The sequence below is a fragment of the Vigna unguiculata genome, chromosome 4, assembly GCF_037176805.1.
Source record: "Vigna unguiculata cultivar grain cowpea cultivar isolate G323 ecotype 2 chromosome 4, ASM3717680v1, whole genome shotgun sequence".
Classification (NCBI taxonomy): Eukaryota; Viridiplantae; Streptophyta; class Magnoliopsida; order Fabales; family Fabaceae; genus Vigna; species Vigna unguiculata.
In genome coordinates, this window is record NC_140795.1 from 3,005,752 (window position 1) to 3,024,377 (window position 18,626).

Below are 18,626 nucleotides of genomic sequence, written 5' to 3' on the forward strand. Positions count from 1 at the left end.
CAATTTAAAAAGTTTAATCATTTATTTTTGACTATTATAGTTTTTTTTTTCGTCTCGATTTAGGTATTTAAAAGTATTTTATTCCGATTTAAGACCTCGTAAACTAACTTTAAGAATTCAATTAAAATTTTAATTATTTATTTCACTCGATCTAGGTATTTAAGAGCATCTATTTTAAATTTTTGTGCATATCATTTAAATGTTTTCGTCTTTTTTCGTAAAAGTTATATAGAAATAAAATAATATAAAAAACATAAGATATTTAAAATAATATATGCAAGAATGATTTTTTTTAATACATGTACTAAAATAATAAAAATTAAAATATTTTTCAACTATACATATAACTCTTATAAAAGATTTACAAAATCAAGAATCTAATCTAATAACATTTTTTTAGTTTTCGAAAGATTCAGGAATCTACTCCACTAAAGTTAATTTTAACTAAATTTTGGAATACCTAAAACAGAAGAACAGAACTGTTAAATCCAGTGACTGAGAAGGGGAGTTGGCAGCCATGGCCGTCGAACTCAAGCTCTCTCGTTCCAATCGTATCTATCGTCCTTCGGTAAAACCTTACTCTCTCTCTTTTCTCTCTCTCTAAGCATTGTTCATGATTTGATTTTGCAGGAAGCTCTGGAAGGCAAAATCGTTATCAAAACTCAGTCTTCAATTTACCACTATGGAATTCGCCTCACTGTCAAAGGATCCGTCAACTTGCAGGTACCCTCTTCTTTTATCGTTCAGAAAATGGCGAAAATATTTCAACTTTATGCTCAAAATCACTCCTTTGTTCTAAGCCAAAGGGCGATTCTCATTGGGTAGCTTTGATTATGAAACATGTTTTGATACCATGTTGAAGGTTCGTGGAGGATCAGCTGGAGTTGTTGAATCGTTCTACGGCGTTATTAAGCCTATCCCAATTGTGTAAGTTTTTAAAATAATTGGTGTGCATTTATGGGGAGATTACCAATTATGATTTTTTTTTTGTTTTTGTTTTAGTGCTTTCATATATAATACTCTTGCTGTAACAGTAGGTTATGCTGTTAGATGTAATTTGTGTTTGACCGTGTTGATCACATCTTGTGTTCCATTTTTTCAAAGAATTTTAGCCTTTTATGTGGATATTTGATTTATAGTTATCCAAAGATAACGCAATGTTGCCTCAAAAAGACCAAATTAATGCAGTGTTGTGATCTTGTTGATTGTATACAGTATAACACTGTTCACTGTTATTGTTTTTCTTTCGTTTCAAAATTTGTCCTATTGGTCTATATGATTGACAATGCATTTCAACCATATTCAATTTACCAAACGTATGGTCTCTTTGGATAAGTAAACCATGATAGTTATCCTCATAAACTACATGTTCTATGGATAACTCTGCATTTTTGTAAGATCAATCTGATTTTTAAATGGGATCTAAATTCTAATATATTCTCCTTAACCTAGCTATAATTCACCTATAGTACACGTCAATCTATCTGCAGTGGTAAAACCTTAATGAATGTATGCTGGATCATTTAATTTTTTTTTCATGGTAAAAGTTGTGATTGTACCTTTGACTCATCACTTTCATTTAGGATGCTCCATAGCTAAATTGAGCTAATAAGGGCTTTATCAATGTTAGAGAAAAAATCTGAAATAATTCCTTCAAATGTTTCTAAATTCTTTTGCTCACAATAGGACAAATGTACATGATTCTTGTGATTGGCTTCTAACAGGAACAGGACTATTGAGATTAAATCTTCTGGAAAGATTGGTTTGGGTACAACAGAGGTAGTGTATTATAGCAAATGAATAAAAGTGCCTTTTTAAAGCAATTTTATTTTGCTTAGTTACTTGAGTTCAATTTATTTCTAGCATTTCTTGAGATAAATTTTACATGCCTGTAAATATTCTATTATCTGTGGTCTACTGGAAGGAAGATTGAGCCACTCAAATAGAACCTTTCTTTTATTTTTTGTTTTTGGTGTTCTTTTTTTTTAATTTATATCATATGACATGAGAACTTCTAAATAAGAAAATAATCTGATAAAAAAGTACTACTGGCTTGTGATTCTCATGCTTTATGGTGAATTTCCCTTCAAATCATTATCTGAGTTCTACAACATCATACTTAATTACTGCTTTAAAAGTTGTTTCATACATTATATTTGATAGATTTTTCTGTTATGTCATTTATAATTTTACCGATCAAATGCATCTTTTGTCATCTAAATTCATCTTAGTTAAAGCAGTGGAATTTAAATTTGAAGGGGAGGAGCCCTCAGGTGTCATTAGTATGTAATATAGCATGTAAAATGTGATTCAGTTTTAATAATTTTATAAAAGTTTCATTTTTAGAGTCTGCCTGGTTTATTCTTTGTATTTCTCCCTGTTCTCATTTATATGTGTTTATGTGCTATTAAGTGGTCTGGAATACTCTGGATATTGTTTCATAGTTTTGCTAAAAATATAATACCATGCAGCTAAACTAAGTGGAATTCTGAAATATTTGAATAATGCACTCTTCATGTGTGCAAAGCTTAGATGCTCTATTGATGAAGTTCTCAATTTAATACTTGGTCTATGTAACCTATTTTGTCATGGTAATACTCATTGTAAGTTTTGCAATCTTTATGGCAGATACCATTCTCGATGAATCTACGACAGAAGGACGAAAATTTAGAAAGATTTTATGAGACGTTCCATGGTGCAAATATAAGCATCCAGGTAAAATTTTCTTAGGAAGTGCTTTGTTGGGCAACTGATCTTTTTTATGAAATTATTATTATTATTATCATTATTACAGTCGTAATATATATATATATATATATATTTTTTTTTTTTTCATTTCCTTTCTTGACATTTACTGAAGAGTCTAAAATCAATCTGCTGCCAGTATAAATTCTTTTCACTATAGTTCACTGGTGGAATAAAGTTTTTCATTGTCAAAGGATCCCAATCACATAACTTTTCATTGCTATTCCTTTATATTTTTCTTTTTATCATTTTACATAAGGTATAAGGTTGGTGATTGATAGTCTCTGTAGTATTTGGTGAGTGTAGATATACCTCGTGGATACTTGCATAAATCATTATCAGCAACAACAGAGTTCATAGTTGAAAGTGATAAAGGTGAGATTATGTTTGGCCGAAATCTTTGTTCTTTGTTTTTTGTATGTGAATGAATAGAAGTTCTAAACTACTAGTCTCTCTCTTTTGTGGTAAGCTGATCTTCTACAAAGACCACTTTCTCCGGAGATGGTAATCTTTTACATCACCCAAGACACTCAAAGGCATCCTCTACTTCATGAATTAAAATCTGGTATGTTGATTTACCTTTAATGACACTACAAGAAAATTCTTGAATAATGACCAATTTTAGTGACAAAAAATAATTAGTCATTATAATAACCAATTTAGATACTAATTTATAAACTAAAAGTTATTGGTAATTAAAATAGTTTCAAAAAATTATAATTGGTCTCTAAATTGGTAACTAAAATAGTTTTTATCATGAATTGGTTTTTAAATTGGTCACTAACATTAGCTACCAAGGTTTGGCTACCAAATGAATTAATCTTTAAATTGGTTTCTAATTAGCAAATTGGTCTCTGAACAAATTTTTGTTCACTAAAACTGGTCATTATTTAAGAGTTTTCTTGTAATATGAATATACATGTTGACCTAGTCTCATGAAAAGACAAACGAAACTAAAACAAAAGTTGTACCATTGTTATGCTTTGATATCTCACATCACAAGTTGTAACTCACTATCATGCTCTGTGCCTATATTAACCTTCTTGTGTTACATGTTAAGATTACATGGAAAAAATACATCAGTAGTGGACTTGAAAAGGTTATAATAAATATCAATGAGGAAAGGTTGTGTGGCTCATGAAACGATGATATTCATGAATAGGTGGATTTCGGGTGACAGGAAAAATTTCAACTCAGTGTTCTTTGTCTGGTACTATTAGTGGTGAGTTAACTGTAGAAGCTTCTGCAGTTCCAATTCAGGCAATTGACATTCAGTTGTTTAGAGTCGAATCAATTCTTCTTGGGGAGAAAATTGTGACTGAAACCTCTCTGATTCAAACAACACAGGCAAGTGATGGTGGATTTGTATTGTGTTGGAGCTTGTCATTTGAAAATAAGATGTTAATTATATTTTGATTTAGCAGATAGCAGATGGAGATGTATGCCGATATTTGACTCTGCCTATTTATGTAATACTACCTCGTCTTGTGACCTGTCCAACAACCTTAGCTGGGTATGTTGTGCTTTTCATCATGATTCTTTGTTAATTTGTAAATGATGATTCTTTGTTAAGAAACCACGTTAAAAATTGGAACTCAAACCTCATACCTTTCATTTGGATCCTACCATTCACCAACATGATTATTCTCCTCCTATGTGCTTGTAACTTTTTCATGTTTATGGCATACTGAATCAATTGGGCTTGATGTCTATGCTATCACTTTGGTGCAGTCCCTTCTCAATAGAGTTCAAAGTTGCAATTGTTATAAGCTTTCAGTCAGAGCTAAGTAAATTGCATAAGAAATCTGACCCCAAAATTCCAAGACTATGGGTAGGTGCAGGTGCTTTGTTAGATTTGTGATCATTTATCATTCTTCACTTTGAAGTATCATTTCTATGTTATGCTAGCAAAGACATGTTTCTGACTAACATTTTTCATTTTGTGAACTTTCAGATGGCGATGGAAACATTACCACTTGAATTGGTTAGGGCAAAGTAAGAAGATTTTATTGTATAGTTTCTGAAAATATGAATTGATTTCAATTTGTGAATAGATATCGAACATGGCTTTACTCCAGCAACATTTTGGATATTTGGTTATTTCAAGTTTGATGTGATGTATTTCAAAATTTACGCTTGCAAGATTTCATTGTGTTACAGAAGCATTGCATTGAAATAAATTTTCATCTCTCAACAGAAAGAAACTAAATGATAGAGGGATTTCTACTTTTCATCAAATAAAACTCTCGTTCCTTTCTCTTTGGCTCAAAGTTCATTAAGGTTAGCATTCACCAAATTGAGTACAAAGCTCAATTGTTATATTTATTAAAAAACTATTTTAAACCTACAAAAGAACATATTTTTATTAAAAGAAAGACAAGATTAAATACATTGAATATTGAATACGTAAATATATTCTTTCACTACCAAATTGAGTTTAATATTTAGTAAATCAACCATTTTCATCCCATATTTTATAATATTAGTTATAAACTTTAAGAAAATATTAAATTTATAGATTCGATATTATTTTTATTACAACTTGTTATATAACTGAAATTATTTATTTTTCATAAAACTATATATGAAATAAAACACATGAATGAATAACATATATAAAATTAACCAATTCTATAAATTTAATTTTTATGATTAAATGTTAAATATAATTAAAAATATACCCGTCCATGTACAAATACTAGTTGTATACACAATTCATTTGATCAATGGTAGATAATAAGGTCAAGACCAATGAGCTACAGATTTCTACATTTTAAGGAGACAGGAAAATAACATGTAAAGATGATTTGAGAACTACAAATTAAGGAGATATTGTCTTTCAACCTGCTACACAAGTTCTATGGTAATACAGGAAGCATAAAGAAACATAACTAGAATATATATGGAACAGTCAAATAACAGACAATCTCACACTTCACATGAAGTCCTAGAGCCTATAAGGGGAGTTTTATAGTTTCACTACAGATCAGATAAAACTTTCAGAAATTATAAAACAAGAATGAAAAGAAGTAGGAATTAAGGAAGAAAAGAGGGAACAGTTATCACATACAAATGCAAAATAAATTTGTATGATAATATCATTTTGACTTAGTTGCCAATGAATTCCATTTTTGTTCAGAATGTTCAAATGAAGGTTGTAATCCCATAAACAACTGGATTTTTAAGTGCTTGTTATGATACAATGTTAATTTAATTGCAGTTTTCTTATCAAACTAGAAATTTGAGGCACCTCATAACTTAATAATAGTGATACTAACTCAGCCTTTTTATAATTATATATGCTTGAAGGAAGTGTGACAACGTAGGATCTGTTAAAGAAATTCAGGCTAAAGAGACATGGCATATGCTATACCCGTACTGTCTTCTGCAACCTGATAAAAAATATCTGAAATTTATACTTCATTAATTTATCAGTGGCCATCTTCTCATTGCACAATGAGTTAAATCATTATCAATAAGGTAACATAGTACGATAGTACACTTTCTCAATGATGTTATTATGTTATAGAGAATTTCTAGAAGTACAATGAACTTGGAAAAACGAAGACATCAAGATTTAGACATAGTCATCATTGATTTCAACCCCTTTACTAATCATTTAAACAAATTCTACCATCAAAATTAAATTTTAAGGTGTCAACATCCAATTTCGTTCGGATAAAAAATAAAATTTTGACTTTGATAATAATTAAAAGAAAAAAAACATTACAAAAAAAATCAACATTAATTTGGATGTACATATATACTCCGATTCTTTTATTTATTTATTTCTTTTTATTTTTAATTTTAATTTTGTCTTGCTTTTTATTTATCTATTTTATTTATTTTATCTTGTTTTATTTTATTTTATTTTATTTTATTTTTATTTTTATGTTATTTTTATTTTTACTTTACTTTATCTTATTTTTATTTTTATTTTATCTTATTTTAATTTTAATTTCAATTTCAATTTTTATTTTACTTTCACACCATTTTGTTTTTAGTCTCTTAAAAAATAAAATGTATAAAATGAAAAAAAAAAGAATTGATTTGACTTGACTGTGTCATCCTTTCTGGTTCATGCAAAAATGTTATAACCATTTTCATACGTTATCATGTTCTCGAGGGTTCTTAGCACAAAAACGAAAATGTTGGATATCTGTGTATATTACTGTGGCAGCACCCACGACAGTTGTAGCAGCAGCAGAGGTATAGGGTGGCTGTAAAGAGCCGTGGAGAAGGGGACACAACAACTTACGTGCACGAGAGGATGGTACCGTTTTAAAAATGCAGTTGATAACACACCATAGCAAAGCAAAAAAGGGAAAAAGGAGATTGCAAAGAAAAAGATGCACTGGAACTGGTCGGAAGCACTCAAGGCACTGGATTAGAGAGAATGCACAAGCCAAAGCAGAAGGGGGAGAATAAGCAACTGCAAGAGGTACGCACCCGGTCTTGAATAAATCCAATCTTGAATAAATGAATGTTGGAGGGAGCATGGTGTGTTCGTGTGTTGGGCTTGATGTGTTGGTGTGTTTCATCCTCAATACCGTTTTGTGAATATGAATATGCATGATTTTCATCTCTTTGGATTATAGTCAGATATATTGTGCGGGTTGTTGTTGTTTGAGTCTAAAAAATGGAATATGCTACACCAAAACCTTTGCATCGTCCTGCATAACCACCAAAACAGATCCCCAACCGAACCCCACAGCCACGGTTTCCCTCCATTCATCCAACACCAAACTTCTCTTCCTCTTTTTTTTTTCCATCACCATCAGATTCACGTGCCCACACTTGCCTCCAATTCATCCGAATCTTCATACACAGTAAACAAAACAATACAACACTGAAGCAACCCATAATCACCTTCATCTTCTACCTGCACCAAAATAATCAGAAAACAGAAAAATAATAGGAAAAACAATTGCCGACGGCATCCTTTCTGGTTCATGCAAAAATGTTATAACCATTTTAATACGTTATCATGTTCTCGAGGGTTCTTAGCACAAAAACGGAAATGTTGGATATCTGTGAATATTACTGTGGCAGCACCCATGACAGTCGTAGCAGCAGCAGAGGTATAGGGTGGCTGTAAAGAGCCGTGGAGAAGGGGACACAACAACTTACGTGCACGAGAGGATGGTACCGTTTTAAAAATGCAGTTGATAACACACCATAACAAAGCAAAAAAGGGAAAAAGGAGATTGCAAAGAAAAAGATGCACTGGAACTGTTCAGAAGCACTCAAGGCACTGGATTAGAGAGAATGCACAAGCCAAAGCAGAAGGGGTGAGAATAAGCAACTGCAAGAGGTACGCACCCGGTCTTGAATAAATCCAATCTTGAATAAATGAATGTTGGAGGGAGCATGGTGTGTTCGTGTGTTGGGCTTGAAGCCAACGTGAGGGGATCGGCACTGTCGTGTGGTCCCGCGCGCAAGAAGCCACCGCTATCTTGAACGCGACGAAGAAGAAGGAGGAGACGCAGATGCAGCAGTGTTTCACGCGAGGTGGAGTGAAGGGTGATGGTGTCGCCGATGAAGCCTCCGGTGGAGGTCGTGGTGGTGGCTAAAGAGTAAACGCGAGGCTGGAGCTCAATTTTGGGAGCTTCTCCCTGCACCTCCAATAAAGTAAGTCTCCTGTACCCCCAAAACGTCCTTTATTTCCAACGCTGCCCTGGTTAAAAAAAAAAGTTACTGTGTCTGTTTTAATTTACTGCGCACCCCAAATACCCTGCACCCCTCACACCCCTCACCACACTGCACCTCCAAAACCCCTCTACCCGCACCCCAATAAAAAAAAGCAGATTCTCTCCCTCTCCCTCTGCACGCTGCACACACTGCACACACTCTTGAGAATCTTTGACCTACCTCCCCACCCCCACAAAGCTTCCTTCTCCCCTTCTCCCCCACTGCACCCCACAAAGTATCCTTCTCCCCCACTCCCTTCTCCCGCACTGCACCCCACAAAGCATCCTTCTCCTCCACTGCACCGATTCATTCTCCCTCTTCTCTAACAAACCATTGTCGCCGCCACGCCATCCTTTTCTCCTTTCCCGCGGCTTCTCATTTGCAGGTAAGTCATACTCGTTTTTTTTTTAAAATTTCACAGTGTATATTTTTATTTGAATGCATGTGTATATTTTTATTTGAATTGATTTTATATGTAGGTTTTTAGATGTTGTTAAATCTGGAACGGTGGGTTGGGTTGATTACTGGTGTGCATTGGAGAGGAAGGGTGTGGTGTTTTAATTTTTTTTAAGGAAACGGATTGCGGAATCCGTTTCCCCATTTTTCAATTTTTTTTTTCAATTTTCTGGAAACGGATTGTGTAATCCGTTTCCCTTTTTTTTTTTTAGAAAACGGATTTTAGAATCCGTTTCTTTATTTTTTTTTTCGAAACGGATTGTGTAATCCGTTTCACTTTTTTTTTTTTTTACAAAACGGATTTTGGAATCCGTTTCGTTATTATTTTTTTTTTTGAAACGAATTGTGTAATCCGTTTCAATTTTTTTTTTTTTAAAAAACGGATTTTGGAATCCGTTTCGTTAATTTTTTTTTTTTTGAAACGGATTGTGTAATCCGTTTCAATTTTTTTTTAAAAAACGGGTTTTGGAATCCGTTTCATGTTTATTTATTTTTTTTTTCAAAATCCGTTTCTGTTTGTTTTTTTGTATGCGTTTAATGTTTTTTATATAAAAATTCGTTTGATGAAATTGAACGTGCACTTGTCTTTGTACGGGGAAAAGAAAATAAGGAAAGATGAGTGCGAGTATTTATTCTTTTTTATTTATTAATTTGTATTTTATTTTATTACAGATATGGTTAGGAGCAGAGGAAATATATCTAGACGTGGTTCAAATGATGCACCCGAAAGTTCCAGACACGGTGCTGCACGAAAGAGACCGACAGCATCGGCTCGTAGAAGGGGTCAGCATGAGGCTAATGTTGTTGAGGATGACATTGTTGAGAATGAGGTTCCTGACGTTCCTCGGGAGGACGAGCAGGTCATTGATAACGATGGTGGAGGATTTCCTGGTGGGCCATATGATACATCTTTATTGACGCAGTACCAGGATCATGTTGCACGCATGATATGGGATGGCCAGGTGAGTAAGAAGTTTTTATATAGGTTTAATTTTTTGTTGCTGTTAAGTATTTTTATTGTTGTTTGTTTCTTCTGATAGGATCAAGTTGTGAAAGTGGTCTCCCATATTAAAAAAGTTAAGAAATTAGGACGTCCTCACCCTGCTGTTGCACCTTTTGTGTTAGCTTCAGGATTATCGCCTTTGTGCGACATTTTATATGAATATATCGACCTTGGGTTAGTATTGGGTTTCGTGGAGAGATGACATCCCGAGACTAACAGTTTTCATTTACCCATTGGAGAGATGACCATCACTTTGGATGACGTATCGTCACTTCTCCATCTTTCCATCAGTGGAAACTTTTGCTCCACTGAAAATCTGGAATATGAAGATTCTGTTCAGATTTTGACGACACTTCTCGGTGTTGACCGGGCCATGGCATGTGTGGAGCTGAATCAAAGTCGGGGTGCACAGGTCCGACTGAGCTGGTTGAGAGACTTGTATCACAGTTGTTGTGAAAACGAGCTATGGGAGTTTGCTGCACGTGCATATCTTTTGCACCTTGTAGGATGCACGATATTTGCTAACAAAAGCGCCACCTATGTTCGTACACATTATCTCGACCTATTTAGAGATCTTTCCACATGTCGTACATATGGTTGGGGAGTTGCTGCTCTTGTCCACTTATATGAGCAGCTAGGAGATGCCAGCTTTGCAAATACAAAGCAATTAGCTGGATATCTACCTCTTCTGCAGGTACCCATTTATATAACATTTTATTCTTTATTTGACTTGTTTTTAGTTTTATATGATAATGGTTAAATGAAATATTATTTGATACAGGCTTGGATATACGAGCACTTCCCTACATTGGGAAGGAAGCAAGTACGGGATACATATGTGGAGACCGAACCCCGTGCTCTACGTTATGTCACTGGACGCGCCATTTCCGCTATAGTTGATGTTAGAGTCCAGTTGGATGGCTTGACATATGATGGGATGATTTGGAACCCATATGTAGCACACAGAGCTGCACGACAACTGGTAACACATAGCATGTTTTCTGGCTTCCTGAGGGTTGGGACCGTCGTACAACGTCATTTGCCTGAGCGTGTGTTGCGACAATTTTGCTTCATCCAGCCTATTCCACGACCGCCTAGTTCGGTTCCCATGATGGACTTTGAGGCTATTGATGATCGGTGGAAAAAGCACGAGCAGTTTGTTGTACATCAAGTGGTCCAAGCACCAGCTCCCTTTTCATGTTCGGATGGATATTTGCAGTGGTTTAGGAGAGTCTCCCATCCATACATTTTACGTGGAGCTGAGGTCGACCGACCTAGCCTTGTGCTTGTGCCCCGACTTCGTCGGAATTTGCTAGATGACATAACAGTTCAGAGGACGTCACCGTCATCATCTTCCAGTGGTTTATTGGTATGTCACACATTTAGTTGTTAATATTATTAGTAACTATTAATATTTGACATTAACTTGTTATTATGACAGGGTCTCGTGAAACGCATTGTAGGTGGTCTTCATCGAATGATAGACTGCAGAGATGTTACTGAGGGCACAGTTGCCTGGGATCGCACTCATGAGTTATTGCAGATGGCTCAAGATGGACTTGAAGAGGAAGAGACTAGAGGAGGACGTAGAGTTCGAGGTCGATGACCATCTACGTCTGGATAGTCGATTTATTTGTATTTGATGTTAGAGTTGACATTTGTATTGGATTTTATGTTAAGATATTTCATCTATATATGGTATTTTATATTAAGTTATTTAATGTTAGCAATGAGGCCAAAATATATTCGTCCCTTTGCCAAAGGAGTTAGAATTTTATATATTGGTAAAATTATTACAAACTACAACAGTGAAATACTTAAATACAATCAACAAATATCAGTCTTCCATGAGATCTACATAACTACGATCCACTATGTGTAAATCTAGGAATGCTTGCATCCTATCTCTATAAAATGATGCCCACCCTTTTGCCTTTGGGTAACAATTGCTAGATGATATGATATCCACTGTCGGTAATGGACAGCCTTCTTGTAGACGAACCTGTAAATACGCAATTAGTCAATAGAGAAATAAAGTTATTTATAAAAATAATATATATATATATATATATATATATAAACATATATACCTGAACAAAATGAGAATTGTAAACATGTCCGATACAAATTAGTCGATGTTGACTTTGCGAAGTAGGTGGGGATGTACGAAGTGGGAATATAGTCAAATTCTGAACTGATGACAAGCACACGAGAATTACATTATACCGATTAGCAATCGCATACCCAATGTCTGGTATAGTCATCCACTTGTCTCGATTAGCCTGTATATAATTAATTAGATTATAATAAAACAAAATCATAAAAAACTTGTAATACATAAATTTCAACAGTGGTGTATAGAAGTTATACCCCTGATGGTGATTGAACTAGCAAAGACTTTCTCAGTTCTTCCAGACGATCATAGCCTCCAACTAACGTTGCATATTCATCTCGCCATTGGCTAAGTTCTTTGTATAGATCATGTCTGATTAGAGGCCACGACTCCTCACCCATACCCAACAATGCAGCAATGCATCTATATCCACAATGACCGTCCGCCACAACATCGAGTATATATGGATGAAAAACAGGATTGAACTGTTCTAGCATGGGTATTACTTTCTCTTCAATTACACGTTTGCTCTTCACCTTGTTTTCTGTTTTTGCAACAAATGTGTCTTGTCTTGAGGACTCTATGAAGGCGTCCACATGCTCAAAATAGGAGGGATCACGTTTGGTTGACTTCTTTGATCTATGACTCTTAGCTGCACCTTTCGTCTTAACTTTACTCGGTGGTGGTAACATCGATGTCATGGAAGGGCTAACTATGTCAAGTAATTTATGTTTTATGGTCACTTTTCCTGCAATATCAACTTCTTTGAAAAGATTAAGCAGTAGATCAACCTCCCTCTGAATAGATAATTGCCCTTCAGATTGTGAAGACGAGACATTGGAGAAGCTCAACCTAGTCCACATGACATGAATTTCTTGGAGAGGAATAATCCCAGGATCATATCGTGCTAATTCACACGCACATGGTAGACCATAAGTTTGTCTGAGAATGCAGCCACAACGACTACTATCGAATCCAATCTTCTTTACTCTTTCCAACTCTGGAGCAAGGAGTTCTAAGGCACATCTAGAAATATTACCCACTAATCTTCTATAACTTAATGCCTTGTAAGAGTCACTGATCAGATTTATACTTCTTTCAAAAGACGCCTTAATTTCGTTGTGTTGCAAGATAATAACGTTGTGAATTCCATCCCAACACGAACAAAGGTCTCCCATACTACTTCCAAGAACTTTCTTCAGACTCCAGTGAGCAGACTCAACCCTAGTACAATTTATACAAGGAAATCATATAAACCATTAATAAAAAAAAATTTAATTAATAGCAAAATACAAACATACCTGTTTGATGTTGTATTCCCCAAATGCATAACTTTGTTCGTCCATGCCTTCACAAAGAATTTCTTATAAGGAATGATCCACGAGTCGTTAACATATTCAAAGAATACAGGCCATGGCTGGCAAACAAGCTCAAGACGATGAACACACTCGTTAAACTTTAATTCATCTTCACAGTCCATGACATTCTCCCAGGCTTGAAGTACAACATCCCATGCGTCAACAGAATTTACTAACATTTTGCACTTTGCCTGCACATTTTTTTGAATGTGGAAACGGCATAGAAGATGATAACACTGAGGGAACACCATGCCAACAACATTCATTAGAGCAAGATCCCTATCAGTTACAATGACTTGTGGACCACCCTCGGACGTCATAAATAGACCTCTTAGCCTTTCAAGAGCCCAAATGAAATTATTTTGCTTTTCACTAGATAAAAATGCAAAAGCGGCCGAGAAAGTTAATCCCGTTGAGGTCACACCAACAATCTCAAGTAATGGCAACCGATATTTGTTGGTTTTATAGGTACTATCCATTAAGAACACAATGTTGAATGAATTTAACAACTTCATAGCATCAGGATGGGTCCAGAACAAATCGCTTACCACATCAGATTCATCAAGACATCTACTAAAATGGATGTAGTGATCACGTTCCAACATCAACATTAACTGTTGTAACTCAGTTCTTGAACCTCTTATTGAACGTTTGTACCTATATCTCGCATTATACACTTGCTTCAGAGTTGTAACATTACAATCATCTTTTTCTTTCAAAGTGAGAAGTATATTTGCAGGTTTGACTTGACTTTTGGTCATATCAACAAGCAACGACTGTTCAGTAGACTTCAACCTACCCGCATAGGGGTGACCAACTAGAGTAGAAGAGACATCGTGATTATGGTAACCACATTTTACGTTCAACACCCATCCCTCCCCTTCAGAGATGGGTCTCCCTCTCAATCTAAAGGGACAATCACATTTTCTTGTCCCAGATAAACTGGGTTGTGCATCAGACTTGTATTTTCTATATTTTCCACCTCTTTCACAACCTAATAATACATGGGTCTTTCTTCCTGGTTGTCCATTGTATTTATCCGATCTTAGAATAATAACGACAAACCCAAGATTATAAGCAACCCCTCTAACCCATTTAATTAAATCTTCACGTGTTGAGAAAATATCATCGGTTGTAAAATGAGATGTATAATCTTGTTCGCAGATATCATGAACAAAATCAGAAAACTCTGACATGAGACTACAATTTTGTTGAGAATCCGCTTGAGAATCCAAAAAACTCAAATAACTAAATTCATGCTCTTCCATAATGAACTATAATAAAAAAGAAATTTTAATAAGTAAATAACCTATCTAAATGCATAAAGAATGCAACACGTATCACAGAAAACGAGTGAATGTAACACGTATCAAAAATTGAAAACTAATTGCATGTTCATATTCAAAAATTGAAAACTAATTGCATGTTCATATTCATTGCATAATTTAAGTTAGAAAATTCACCAATCACACAGACTCAGATTAAAAATTCACCAATAACACAATATACAAACCAACACACAAAATCAAACGGAATACCATGAAACGAAATAGGTATTCCGTTTCACATCTTTAACACACGGATTATGTAATCCGTTTAGAAAAACAAAATTTTGGTTTCTCTTTCATGTTCAAGTGTGTGGACTTCAAGTGTTTGATGTGTTGGACAGAACATCCATAACATAATAAGGAGCAGAAATTTCAACGAAATAAGTTATTATACATATGCAATGATACGAAAATCATAATTTATACGAAACGAAACACAGAATCCATTTCATACTCCGCTTTTAAAAAAATTAGCAAATTTTTTTATAAACGGAATACAAAATCCGTTTCAAAACTGTATGAAACGGATTCTGTATTCCGTTTCATAAAAAAATTTGCAAATTTTTTTAAAAACGGAATACAGAATCCGTTTCATACAGTTTTGAAACGGATTCTGTATTCCGTTTCCCATACATTTTGAATCCCAAACAATCCCTTCAAACAAATTCAATTTACAAAAACTTATGGTGGTATGAAGGCTAACCTGACTGACGGAAATACCACTTCGACGAGCTAACGTAGTTACTTAGAAGAACTTCCTTCTAAGAATCAACCTTCAATCACAATAATAATCATAATAATGCATAGTGTGACAGAATAAACAAAACAACATGAATAAACAAATGAGGATACAAACCTCTTCCAGGGACCACCACGAACGAGCAAAGATACGAGGGACCACACTGCAGAGAATGAATGGCTGAAGCACTGCAGAGAATGAAGGGCTGAAGGACGAGTGAGAGGGACCACTGCACAGAATGAACTGAAGAAGCAAGAATGAATGGATGATGGAGAACAGAGGGAGTACATTAGTAAGGTATAGTCACGTTTTGGGGGTGCAGCGACGTTGACGCAGTAAATTTCATTTACTGCGTCCGTACCACTTTCAACCGTTCTCAACCATTCTCACAGGATATTAAATAAGGACAGAAATGTAAATTTTGGGGGTGCAGGAGATTTCTTGGAGGTGCAGGGAGAAGGCCCCTCAATTTTTGCTCCCAATTTTTGCTCATGGCACCACCATTTTTGCTGACTGTAGAACCCATTTGTGCTTTACTTGTTTTGCGCTTGTTTTCCTTATTTCACTTGCTGCACTCCTACCTTTAATGCACACACTCCCACTAACTACCCATGTACCTCATTTTTGTTTTCCACTTTTATCCTTCTTAAATAATTTCATCCTTTTATAAATTTATTTTTTTATTAAAAAAAACAAATATATTTGAAAATTATCAAAATTGTAAAAAAATCTAAAAAAAATCTAAAAAAAATAATAAAAAATGTCCCGTTTCACTTTATTGTGTCTGTCCGGTCGATCGCACTGTGTGACACTTATTTTCTAAAAATACCAAAAATATTTTCTCTTCTTTTGGTGTCTGTCCGGTCGTTCGCGTCGTGTGACACCATTTTTCTAATAATTCAAAAAATACCAAAAAATATAAATATAAAAACATCAACTCTTTCAAACAAATATATTTTAAAGAACTACGTAACCCTGATTTCTCATTTTGAATGAGAATACGTAGGACCAAGGTCAATCCTTGTCGGGCCCAAAAAATTAAAAAATATTTTTGTTTCTTTTTAACATTTTTGTCTTGTTATTTTTGGAGAAAATTAACATTTTGAAAACCACATCGACTTTGCATTTTTAATTAAAGGCACCGCCCTCGGGCGGGCGCTGTAGGGTGATAATACCTTCCTTACGCGTAACCAACTCCCGAATCCAAAAATTTGGTTTTTCGCAGACTTGTCTTATCTTTATGGTTTATAGTTTTCCAGAATAACTATGGTGGCGACTCCAAATCTCTTTTTAAAACCCATTTTTCTTTTTTGGTTTCTCATCCCGTCGCGATCCCGGTTGCGACACAAGGAACACAAAAGTTCGATGGCAATCAAAATGCAGGGGTGTCGCAACCGGGATTTAACCTAAAACGAAGAGTGGTGGTGAGGTGTGTCTGCTTGATTTTCTGATTGCAGGGTGAAGGTGATGGAAGATTGAAGAAGAGAAGATCGGTCTCCGATCTGTGATTGGGAATGAAAGTCGAGCTGGGTTTTGAACTTTGTATTTTCATGTGTTTTTTTGCAGGTGGAAGATGAGTGTGGAGTACGTAATAGTGGGGGAATTGGTGAATGGACAATAGCCATGAATATAGGGGTGATGGAAGCTCGTGCGTTGTTGGCTGCCTTTGGGGAATGGAGACGGTAGGGATAAATGGAGGTAATTTGTGGCTATGGGGTTCGGTTGGGAAGTGACTGAGAAGGTAAAGCTGGTCATGTTATGTGTGTACAGGCGGAGGAGAATAGAATGGTGAAGGTGAAGGAGGATGGAGTGTATTACGTGACATTGATGTTAGTCGCTGTAGTTGGACTCCGATTCTTTGCTTTTTTTGTTTTTATTTAGATGGCATAAACACTGTGTAAATGGAGACCACAACATCACAACACAGGCGTATGAATCAACAAGCAAAAGAACACAACAAAATAGCACAACAAAACATCATATTCGGTCATTTAACCATGCACAACAAGTCACATACATTTTCAGTTCATTTCCACGACAACGATACTTACCTCTTGATGCTCCTTCACTCGTGCTGCCCCTTTCTCTTTTCACTGTGGCTTTGTCTTGTTCTCTCAAGCCTCTGCGATCTCCCCCAACTCTCCTTTTTTCGTTGCCCTGCTATGCAGAAATGGTATTTTGAAAATATGTTTCTCTCCTTTAAAAATCCACTTTCTCCCCCTTTTTTGTTCTAAAAAAATATCCATCCCCTTTTCATGGTTTGAGAGATGTAAAGAGGTGTGAAGTGGCGGTTTTTTTCTCCCTTTACTCTATCTATGCCAGACCACTTTTTTTCCCTTCAATCAATCCACCCCTCCGGTCAATTACCGTGCCATCTTTTATTCACTGATACAATTTCCTTTTTTGGTATGGTAAGTAGCAGCAGCTCCATCAATGCATGTTCCAGGGTATCAATTAAGGAAAGTGGTAGCAACTAGCAACGCAGGGCAGCACACAACAGGCAACTCAGGCAACAGAAAAATTAAATGCTTCATACCTTTTATTTTTTTCGTTACCTTTTTTTTTCTTTTTTCAAATCTGCTTCTTTTTTTTTCTTTTTTTTAATAAGACAAAATAAAATAACATAATAATAAAAAAATAAATAGTAATAAAATGAAATAAAATAAAAATAAAAATGAAGAAAATTGAAAACAAAGAAAAAGAAAAAGAAAAGAAAATAAATAAATAAAAATAAAATAAGATAAAAGGACATAATAAAATCAAAGTAAACCAAGATAAGTAAGCAAATAATAATAATAATATAAATAAATAAGTAAAAATAATAATAACAAAAAATAATAAATAAATAAATAGATAAATAAAATATATATATTATAATCTGGACAAAATTGGGTGTTGATAACAAGCCTCTAGAGATCATTTCACGAAGAAATATCTCTGCCTTATTAGTCTCATCCTTTGCAAAGAGAGACGTAATCATTGTTTCAAAAGTTACTGCATTGGGCATGCAACTAATCTCTTCCATCTTGGACCATAAAGTCAATGCCTCATCAAGCAAACCCTTTTTACAAAGATCGTCAATCATAATACTATAACTATATACATCTAAAGGGTAACCTTTAATTAAAAGATCTTGAAAGATCTTTTGTGCCTTCTCAAGTCTTCACCCTTTGCACATTCCATCAATAAGTAT

At 34.9% G+C, this 18,626-nt stretch overlaps 2 protein-coding genes across 5 annotated transcripts; one reads left to right on the forward strand and one right to left on the reverse strand.

The window, feature by feature from the left end:
- The first annotated feature begins 311 nt into the window (after positions 1-311).
- Positions 312-4,954, forward strand: LOC114182132 (Vacuolar protein sorting-associated protein 26). Of its 2 annotated transcripts, none has more exons than XM_085672459.1 (11): positions 312-568; positions 631-723; positions 863-927; positions 1,725-1,779; positions 2,629-2,715; positions 3,036-3,120; positions 3,215-3,310; positions 3,926-4,096; positions 4,174-4,258; positions 4,477-4,576; positions 4,700-4,954. In XM_085672459.1, exons 1-11 carry the CDS (start codon positions 518-520, stop codon positions 4,742-4,744), a joined length of 933 nt encoding a protein of 310 aa, XP_085528585.1. In that variant the 5' UTR covers positions 312-517; the 3' UTR covers positions 4,745-4,954. The 2 variants fall into 2 exon arrangements, with proteins under 2 accessions (XP_085528585.1, XP_085528584.1); XM_085672458.1 differs by having other exon boundaries at positions 330-568; positions 3,908-4,096; positions 4,700-4,887.
- Positions 4,955-11,712: 6,758 nt separating this feature from the next.
- LOC114180950 (uncharacterized) lies at positions 11,713-17,938 on the reverse strand. Of its 3 annotated transcripts, XM_085672320.1 has the most exons (7): positions 17,485-17,938; positions 15,551-15,676; positions 15,398-15,467; positions 13,310-14,640; positions 12,266-13,232; positions 11,986-12,177; positions 11,713-11,897 (listed from the first exon to the last, which is right to left on the reverse strand). In XM_085672320.1, the coding sequence occupies exons 4-7, from the start codon at positions 14,632-14,634 to the stop codon at positions 11,733-11,735; spliced, it is 2,649 nt and encodes an 882-aa protein (XP_085528446.1). In that variant the 5' UTR covers positions 14,635-14,640; positions 15,398-15,467; positions 15,551-15,676; positions 17,485-17,938; the 3' UTR covers positions 11,713-11,732. The 3 variants fall into 3 exon arrangements, with proteins under 3 accessions (XP_085528446.1, XP_085528445.1, XP_085528447.1); XM_085672319.1 differs by lacking the exon at positions 17,485-17,938 and having other exon boundaries at positions 15,551-16,175; XM_085672321.1 differs by lacking the exons at positions 15,398-15,467; positions 15,551-15,676; positions 17,485-17,938 and having other exon boundaries at positions 13,310-15,027.
- Positions 17,939-18,626: the final 688 nt, after the last annotated feature.